General features: G+C 44.3%; 1 protein-coding gene across 1 annotated transcript; it reads right to left on the reverse strand.

Annotated features, from left to right (window-relative positions):
- Window positions 1-56: 56 nt before the first annotated feature.
- LOC110858347 (UDP-glucose:glycoprotein glucosyltransferase) lies at window positions 57-7,040 on the reverse strand. Its single transcript, XM_022107084.2, has 19 exons — window positions 6,753-7,040; window positions 6,599-6,683; window positions 6,418-6,457; window positions 6,026-6,312; window positions 5,784-5,938; window positions 4,990-5,715; window positions 4,706-4,887; window positions 4,363-4,644; window positions 3,575-3,985; window positions 3,108-3,511; window positions 2,834-3,026; window positions 2,553-2,683; window positions 2,400-2,464; window positions 1,929-2,304; window positions 1,740-1,863; window positions 1,388-1,665; window positions 1,194-1,302; window positions 1,046-1,100; window positions 57-944 (listed from the first exon to the last, which is right to left on the reverse strand). The coding sequence occupies exons 1-19, from the start codon at window positions 6,997-6,999 to the stop codon at window positions 712-714; spliced, it is 4,383 nt and encodes a 1,460-aa protein (XP_021962776.1). The 5' UTR covers window positions 7,000-7,040; the 3' UTR covers window positions 57-711.
- Between the last annotated feature and the right edge of the window lie 3,078 nt (window positions 7,041-10,118).

Consider the following 10,118-nt stretch of genomic DNA (forward strand, 5'->3'; position numbering starts at 1 on the left):
TACATAAATGTGAATGCGAATAAGTGTTGAAAACCAACACGGGAAACCCATTCCTAGTATTGACTGCGATGAATCGTACATGAATTTATTTATACCGGAGATACGCAAAGTTATAAGATAACAAAGTTAGCGACGATACATACGTACAATCAGGCAGAGTCACTCAATCACCAACCAGCCACTCAACCATTTGCTCCTTCTTATTTACACTAAACATAGTTATATAGTAATCCCAATAAGAAAGGATGGAGAAACAGCGAACGATATTATGCTTGTCATGACTTTTTTTAACTTCTGCTACAATCACGGCTCAATAGGCAATATCATACAAACACGAATGACGGGATATGGACACGAAAAACATAAGTAGCTTAAGTTTAAGTGAGCACTGTAATATATAGCTCTTTCTCTAAGTAAAATGGGAAATTACTGATTATTATTATTTTTGTATTAAATCAAATGCGGAATCCGAAATGATGCCATAAAATACTTGTTATTTGTTTTACCTGTTCTTAAATATGCATCTATATCTCCTGATTATACATATGTAACTATACCACACACAACCAGAAATACCTAAGTAAATATGTATGTCGAATTAATAATAACGCATCTTCTGTTTTCACAAAATGCTATACACATCGCTAATAATAACTATAACATAATTAACTAATAAATAATAATTGTTAAAGGAGCTAAAGGGAAGAATTATCACAATTCAGTGTGCTTGTCTTTGTCTTGGTTGCTGCTGCTGCGATCCCCACTTCGTTCCTTGTGGAGCCGTTGTTGGAAGTTTCGAATCTCTGTGTCGTAATCCTTCCATTCGGGAACGATTCGTTGAGCAGCATCGAGTTTGGGCTCCTTTGTTTGAGGGTTGTTACACAAGTCAATGGTCTTTGCAGCCTTTTTAGAACCTTCGTCACACCATGTTTCACACCAAAGCCCTGAAGCCCAAGCATAATTCAAGTTAGTATAATTTATTACTAAACTCATCCCCTCAAAAATATCTAGGACGCAAATTGATAAGTGCACAAAAAATACTCACACTCTTGCGGCAAGCTCTTGATCCCAACTTGATGAATCATGTTGTTGGGAAGATCCTAGAATTTGGAATTATATGCGTAATCACCAGAGTACACTTTTAGCTAACACAAACTTCACGAATTTAACGAGTGTGTGCCATGTGCGCATACCTGGTCCAAATTGGACAGCGAGTTGGGATCCTGGCTGAGTGCTTGATACTGGCCTCGCAATCGATCCCCTGCAGCTATCCTTCTAAACCTCAACAGGTCAATTACGTATCTACACGAGAGCATAATAGGCGTCATTAGACAATATGATTTAAAGTGGTGTGCACTATGAATTATTAAAATTCGGGTTGTCTTACAGTGCCGAAATGTGGTACTTCCTGCGACCCAAGTGCGACTTCCAGTAGCCATGCTTCCAAAAGCGGAAACCTTCCATTTCCGTGCGCGAGTCGCAGAACGGGGTGTAGCCGTAAGGGTTCCCATCCAAGTCCAAGTCGAACAATTCCTTCAAGTCGGCACGAACAACTTGGTCAGCATCCACAAAGACAATCTTCTTGAGGGAGAGGGGGAAGAGGACGTCGAGGAAAAGGATTTTGTAGCCCCAAATGATGCGCTGCTTTTCTCTTTGTGGGTTGAGCTGATTGTGATAAAAGGTATTTCAATATGTGAACAAATCAAGTTAATGGAACCTTTTTTGGTGCATGTGCTTACCCAGCGAGGCCAGTGATATTGGACCAGCTCGTACTCCAACCCATACTCTTTGGCCATCTCGGGAAGTATGTCCTTAAGAGTAGGGCTCAAGTAGTTTTTGAGAAACCAAAACTTTACTTTTGATCTGAAAATATAGACATACATTTGACATGCCAGTTAATGTCAATGTCATTTATTGTCGGAACTCACTTTGTGTTTTTGACCACACTCAGCATCATAATTCGCAGCAGCCTTTCGTACAAATGACCAGAAGCGACGGAGAAGACGTTGATGGTGTCTTCTTCCGCCTCCTTTTGTTTTGAGCCGCCGAACCCAAACCATGATGAATTTTCCTCCTCCGTGTCCAAGAGGGAAGCTGTCTCCTTGCCAGGATTGCGTCGCACCTTCACTTTGAGCACAACAGACTGGAACGAGTTGACTGAGACAATGCGCTGTTTATTGCTTTCGAGGGCAAAGATGTCACGCGACGGGCCCTCTCGAAGATCTAGTGCCCAGAGTCCGGGAGATGCTTTGAGCTGATAATAGCCAAGATTAGCCATCACAATCGTTTCCGCCGTTCGAACATCTTGAAGAGGGAAGTTACGAGTTTAACATAGTCTTTTTTATACTTTGGAGCACGATTTGACTGATTTTAATTGTTAGCCTAGTATATATTCTTACTTGGATTATGCGGGGTGAGCGTGAACTGAAGCCCACGAGGAGGTGATCCCGTCTTTGTTTCCAAACTTTGCAGAAAATAATAATTTCGTAAACCACATGTCATAGACTAACCAAAGAAAACACAGGTTCTTATGTCATAATGTGTAAGCTCACCAGTGTCCCTCCACGAGGAGGTGTTCCAGCTCATACACGGAGTCGACAGAATCCGTTCCCAAATCTTTGAGTCGAATGTTGTCCAAGTCTTTCTCACATGTCACCACCTCCACCATCCAATTGTCCGGAGCCTAACACAAATAAACCAATTAAACCAATTAACAAAAAAATATTACACATGTAAATCAAAATGAATTGTATGTTTCAGTTATGCATATAGCGAATCATAATGAGCAACATAAATAATCTGATAAATTATTAAAGCTAGGCAAAGTACTCACAGCAATATTTTGGGTAAAGAGAGGTTCACGAGGAATGTCCTCAAAGGTCACTGTTTCATCAGGGGTCAAGCCGGCCACGTAGCGGTAGTAGGACTTTAGTGGGAGCTCAGAGTGCTTTGAGGGTGGATTGAACACCACACGGGAACGGACCCACTCTCCAACCTTCTGCTCAACAGCCGTCAGCAAAGCAGCCCTGCAAAAAACACCAATATGTTTATAAATAAAAATAAAAATGCCAAGGATCAAGTAGTAATTATACGGTGAATCGTGTTACATTTTGTGAGCATGTCGCGATGCAGGGTCAATAACTGCGGTGAGGTCGACATAAAACACGTCGCCAGCTGTATCACCGGTTCCACTGCCTCCTTCCCTGCCTTTTCCAGCCATGACTGGAGACTGGAATTCGGGCAAGATGAATCTTTTGGCCGATTTTTTAAAGGTGGATGATGCGAGGGCTGAGCAGAGGCGCATGACCGCATCTGGAGTCCAGTCGTCTCCCTCCAAGTGTTTGGGACATGAGTCGAATGTAAACTTTTGAATGAGTGCCCAGTCGCCCAACTCGAATGACTCTGTGGGAGGGAGAGGTCCAATCAACCGACCGTTCACTAGGACTCCACGATCACCTCCGCTTAAGCCCAACTGCTTCATCAGCTCTTGACCGAGCACATTACTCTCGCCCTGTAACCAATGTGTAAATTTATTTAAACATTCGCCATCTTATGTGCAAATTGTTGTATTTACCCGCGCTCCTGCGTCGTACGTGTCACTCTGCAACAATTTCTTGATCGCCTTCAGGTCAGCATTACCGAACGCTTCGAGCACCTCCTGCGTAAATTTGGACAGGTGGTCTGAGCTTGAAATAAAGGCAATTCGAGCGTGCGTGGCGGATTCTTCCAAAAATTCAACCGTCCTCAAGAGGAAAGTCCGTCCTTGCTCAGTCTCTAGATCTGAAAAGACCCAGAGCGACACGGTAACTGGAACGGACTTCTTTCCAGTTGGTGTCAAGTAGGCGACCGAGTTTGCAATGTTGGCAAGCGGATCTCGAAACTGTTTTCCCAAAGCTGACCAACTTTCCGTCCCAAAAGAGACGACTTTTGAGTTCGACGTGTCAAGTATTTTGTCGTTGAGGCGGGTGAGGACGTGACATTTGTTCTGATGAGTATTCAGAAATCATTAGTCAGTGTTCACTATAATTTATCATGCAATAAACTTGTCGTTTGGTAGCATATAATAAGGCTTAGATTTTCTCAAACATCAAGGAACAGTCAGGAATTCATCATAACACGCACAGGTTATGAATAGGGAAATTTTGTGGACATTCAAAGTCAGGAGTGAAGAAGATTCATGTAAGCGAGAAAAATAGCTGATTGCGTATAAAACATCGGGAGACAATTACAGTTTGAGTGCAGTATTAGGAAAAGTGGAAGGGCGACGGCAAGGAGTATAACAGAGTTAATTCGAATTATGTGGAGAAATAAATTCACGGGTTGAAATAAAATAGATAAACGAATCGAGGCTCGAAATCTTACCATCAGATGCTCAAATATGTCCGTGTCTTCGTTCACCTTCCCGTTATAGGCTTCCACCTGTACGGACTGTGCCTCTTTGAGGAGTTGATTGAGGACGACGTCTTCAAAATCGTCCAAGGAATCCCATTTTAAAGGCACGCCATTCAAAAAGGCAGATGGAGTAGGGCGTCCACTTCGTCGAACAAAATCGCAAGCCAATTCAGCCCCAAACTCGAGTTCGTCCCCATTCGTTAAAGACCCCCACTTTTTCTTTAGGGTGACAAAATCAGATGTCACGTATGCCTAAGAAAAAGCAACTCTTTACAGTTTACTTTACAGCCTTTGCAGTTTATTAAATCCTTACGTTGACAACATCATGAAACACGGTGCGCATTTTCCCTTCAGACGCAGCAAAGTTCATAAGCCGACGAATAAGTGATGCATTTGTGGTATCCGTCTCGGGAGTAGAAGGCGCCGAGCAAAATACGACGCCGATCCGAACAGGGGATTTGTGCACCATAAAAGAATGAACCATTTTCAGCAAGGCTGCAGGATAATTTAATTTTATGAGCACAATATTCAAATTTTCTACAACTAATTTTCTACAGTGTGACAATAGATAGTGTATCGCCAATAATGGTCACCTACCTCCAGCAGATGGGTCCGCAGGGTCGACAGTGACCACGAGGTTAAACACGTTCCGTCGAACCGGGCGGAGCATAATGCCGCCCATTCGAAAGAAGAGCTGGGTGAGGTCGTCTGGCCAGTCTTCGTACTCCTCGTCCTTCTCCAAGTCGTTGATCCAAAAGATTGATGAGTCTCTCATGTCGAGAGCGAGCTCTGGCTCCGCCTGTGACTTTGTTCCGAGGGCGATAATCTTTTCCACTTCCCCTCTCGTGACAGCAGGCCAGTCTTGTCGCAGACTTCGGAGCAGCTCCATAAACTCCAGCTCCACTTGAATGTTCTGCATGAAAGTGAAGAGGTCCAGGGCGTCAGGGTCAACGTAGGAGCCCTGAAGGAAGAAGGCGCCTTCACCTTCGTCCAGGTTGAAATGGGAAGCCAGCAAGCGTTGATTGTGAGCTACAGACTTTTTAAACTCGGGAGGAACTCGGAGGGAGGACAGAGTGGCGGCTCTAGAGGGGAAGTTTCCAGACACATCTCTCAGCGCGGTCAACATATCAGGCTTCTCAGCAGCAAAGTAGGAGGCTTGGAGCCCAAGTTCTTGTACTTGCCACGCTTTCAGTGCTTCAAACTCCGTTTTAGCTCCTTTTTGAGCTGCAAGATAATTTTGGAATTTAGCCAATTCCTCCCCCTTGTCGGGATAAAGCTCCTCAAGCTTGTCGAAATTGAATCCACCCAGCTCTCTGGAACCCGCTGTAATTAATTGAAATGTTAGTATTTGTTAATTAATTATCAGCATCAAATAGTTTGTTTAATTTTACCCTGCTCAGAATCGTCTTGAGCCTTGTACTCTGTGGATTTGAACTGTAGTTCAATCCCATAACCGGCCAACAACAGCTTCTTTCCATCATTATCACCCTTGTTCCCTTTTGTCTCAAAAGGTCTGAAAACGTAGCCCACTCGATCGCTCCACCTCCTATCACCAGACAAAAAAATAACAAGTTGTGTCAGTTCGAAAGTTAACCAGACGCCTAGTTGTCCCATCTTTGTGAGCCTTTCTTACTTTAACAACTGATGGAGCTCTGGCGTCTTCTTAGATTTGAAGTCACCATAGAGAATGGCGACGCTGGGAGGGGACGATCTCTCCTCTCCTTCCGTGCGTTGGTGTTGGGTCCAGACGAGGGAGGGAAATTTGTGGTCGTCGTCTGTGAGCAGTGGGGGTTGCAAGAGCCCCTCCGCCCCACTACTCTGTTCCAACAGCTTCTCCAAAACCTCAACAGAACAGCTTGTCTTGGAACCCAGATTCACAAAGGCATCTGGACACTCTGGAGGGGTATTCTCAGGGGCGAGCTGTATTGCACAATATTGTTATTTTTATTCAGTCCGTCATCCGTCTGCCCCTTAACTAAAAGGATCCTTTGGATGTTGTCGTATTAGAAATTAAGTGGACCGTACCTGTTGTAAACTGAGTACTTTGGGGGACTGCGTTCTAGCCCTGCAAACAATTGAACAATGCATAAATGAAATAATCCAGTTTTGTGCATGGATAAGATTGATATCCAACAAGGTACTGATTTGTTAAACTCGTTAAATGTATATCCGATCCTAAAATATAGTGAGGTTTTCGATTACTTACGTGAGGGCCCAGTCTAGCATACGAAGTTTTGAAGAAGAGAGGAAATTATATGCAACCACCAACGCCAGATCATGTTCCGTACGCCCTGCACGATCGAAAAAAAGTTGTTGAATTAAATACATCCAAATGTGTCACCAGAGTGCATGTTGTATACCCGTCGCTGGTGTCGGCAGGTGTTCCAGCTTTTGCAACGTTGTCTCCAAAAAGCTCCAAAAAAGGTTGGGGTTTAATTCGCCCAGATATTCGCTCGCCTCGTGGAGCAAAGAGGTCGGAGCCCAAGGGGCTTGAAGTCTCGTCGTGATTGACTGCTTGGGAGGTTGATGTGCCTCCGTGACCGTGACAATAATCGCGGTCACGGCCACGACGCCAAGGAATTGCAGACACGATGATATCCACGTCATTTTTATTCTGCCAGCCTTCAATCCAATCCAGCAGATACTGGCGGTTGGTGGACTAAAATCAAGGGGAAACCAGAGCCAGCCACGTCACGAAACTCGTTCACATCTTCATCATGATGATGATGAGACTCACTCAATAATCTCAAATTGCATAACCTCTTATCCTCACATTCATTCATGCAAATGCATTGTTTCTCATCCAAAAATTAAGTGGGGGAATATTCTGGCCTCAGTGACGGTTTCCAGGCATTTCGCAGAATTTGAAACCTAAGCATGTCAGAATTCAGATCGCGTGGGTGCAATAATTTATATCAAATGTACATCAATTAATTAATCGTACATATGATTTGAACATGAATCCAACACTAAAATTGCTGGCTGCCAACACGGTCATGACCAACATCCCAAGGATCCTTTTGGTTGAAACTTCCCCGACACAAGATGACGAGCAGTGGGAGGTGGGTGTGAGCTACAACCTCCGCTCTGATGTGGAACTACCTCGATCCTTGTGGAATATCTTGCTGGGGGATCGTCGTCACACCCCGTGGGTGTCACAAGACCATAAAATCTGGCTATTTTTGGCTATGAGCAAAATTACAAAGGTTAGAGTATATAAATACATCCGTTTATTATTAACCACGTCGCCAACAGCCAGCACCACTTTTTTGTAATAGTTGCACCCGTATTTGAAATAATTAAGTAGCAATCATATAATTTTAGCTCGCATCCAAGTCGACCTTCTCGACAGCAAATGCCTTCGTCTTCGACAAACTTGTGCTGAGTAACCTGACTGGACTGACGGACAAAGCCTTGACTTTCCTCATGCGACACTTTCCATCCCACCTCGAACTGCACAACTGTCCCGTCCTCTCAGAAAATTCCTTCCTCACAATCAACACCTACGGAAGGAATTTGAAAACTCTGGTGTTCGGAAATTCGACGCAACTATTTCCCAAAACTATTGCAACTCTACCTAGAACTAAGGAGGAGGAGGAGGAAAGCGTGTCGGCATCTTATTCCGCGTCCTACTTCAATCAACTCGTTGCTGAGCCCAGTATTGAAAACAGTGACGACTGGAGATCATCTCCAAGTAAGAAGTTGCAGGGTATCTGCCACACAATTCAGATGCTCCAGACTCCAAATGTGGAAAAGTTGGTCGTGTGGGGACTGGACATTGTTCATGAGCAGAAGGTCGAGCCCAGATATTTCAAGTGGCTTGAAAAACAAGAGTTGTTCAGCCAAACCATTTGCTGTGGATCATTTCTAAACCATGGGGTGGATTACTGGGAGACCATGTTCAACTCGTGCCTGCAAAATCTGATCCACTTGGACTTGTCGGGTTGCATAGAATTTGCGAATTTGGACTTTCTCCGAAAAGCTATAAAATTGGAGCGTCTCATTTTGTCTGGCGTGACAGTGATTTCGGACGAAAACAATGATGGGTGGGATGTTATCAGGGGGATGACGACTCTGAGGTCGAATCCAGGATAATCAATATATTTCTACTAGTGAAACAAGTATGTACTGATTTTTTCTCTAATTTGAAGGCATCTGGACATTTCTCAGTTCAACGAGCTGGTTGTGATCTTCGAGGCTCCTGACCGTTTCCTTGCTGACCTCATATCTCAAATGGTCAACTTGCAAAGTCTGGACATTTCTGGCACCAACTTGGCAGGTACTGCATACGGGGATGATGAAGGGCCATGTTTACATGTTTATGTACATATATTTATACGTAGGTGACCATCCTGAAGAAATTCTGGGATTGAAATCGTTGAGACAGCAACCTCTCCAATTTTTAGGGTTAGTTTCCTGCGCCCAACAGAACGACCCATCCTCTCGACCTTACATCCCTGCAAAGTTGGTGACCGGACATGCCTCGTTCCAACAATTGCTGAATTCGCTCAGAGTAGTTTTAATTCATGACAAGCTGCACATGACACTGATCTCAAAGTGATGGATGACGTACGTTCGTAGGTGTACCAGAATTGGAGCCACCACGAAATCCTGTGCAAAGTAATTCTGCTGCTTCACAAAAAATTGCATGAAACCGCACCCTTTGATGGTGTGTAGAAGACCAAGTTCTGACCATAATAATGCAAGGCTATAGCCTGAAGGAAGGATGATTAAAATATAGTAGTAACCTTAGTTTGTCGCCCTCCTCAACAGTTGCACCTTCCATGTTGGGCCTCCTTTTGGATGAACTCCTGGGCATGGTCGAGGCACATCTTCATGAAAAGTACGTCGTGATGGTATCGATTACCTGCATCTTTACAATCGTCAAGTTGCTAGAAGCCCACGAAAATGCTCGCGTGGCTTTGTCCAAAGTTTTGGATGCCAAAATGGTGAGTGGCGCAAGTCAGTCCACCCAATCGGGACGGATTCTCCACATTGTGCTCGAAATCAGTGAAAAGTACTGGACGGATACTTCTCTAATTTACCAAGTGGTCCCCCTCGTGTTCTTCCTTAAAGGTCCCCTCAATCGACTTGGACTCCTGGTAGGATATTAGCTCAATGCAAATTAATGCTGGCCATTGTAGCTTTTATTTTTTTGGTTGTCTTTCGTTCCTCATTTTTCTAGAAAGGAACCAACTTTCGCAGGTTGGTGGGTGCGGTGTTGCGCCAAATCGTGTTTGCCCTCACCCCGTCAGACCTGAAAACTGGGCTCTTCCGCCTGATGAAAATGGTCTTTGTTGAGATCACAACCGAGACGGAGGAGGAGGAAGCAGTCTCGCTCAGAGAGCTGAACCCCGTGAAGGTGCAACTTCTTCCGTGCACTTATTATAATACAATCACCAATGTTGTGCAATAATGTTGTCATGAATGGCAGGAAATCTGTACGTGTATCCGTCGACTACTTCTGGCTGGGAATTTGGAGCTGGTGGATGATTGCTGGAGACTTTTGGCTGGTTTGACTGACCAGAGTGAGCATCACTGTGTAGCGTTCACGGCCTCCGGAGGTCTGGACCTGTTTCTGGACACGGTCAGCTCCCCTCGTCTTGTGGACCAGTCATCTACAAGCGAAATTCCCATGAGTATACTTATCCCCATATACAAATTTTCCTATACATGCAAAACCTATGCAAGTGGCCATTATTCTAGACCCGTCTCTCTTGCAGTGA

The sequence above is a fragment of the Folsomia candida genome, unplaced genomic scaffold (assembly GCF_002217175.1).
Source record: "Folsomia candida strain VU population unplaced genomic scaffold, ASM221717v1 Fcan01_Sc021, whole genome shotgun sequence".
In the NCBI taxonomy this organism is placed as follows: domain Eukaryota; kingdom Metazoa; phylum Arthropoda; class Collembola; order Entomobryomorpha; family Isotomidae; genus Folsomia; species Folsomia candida.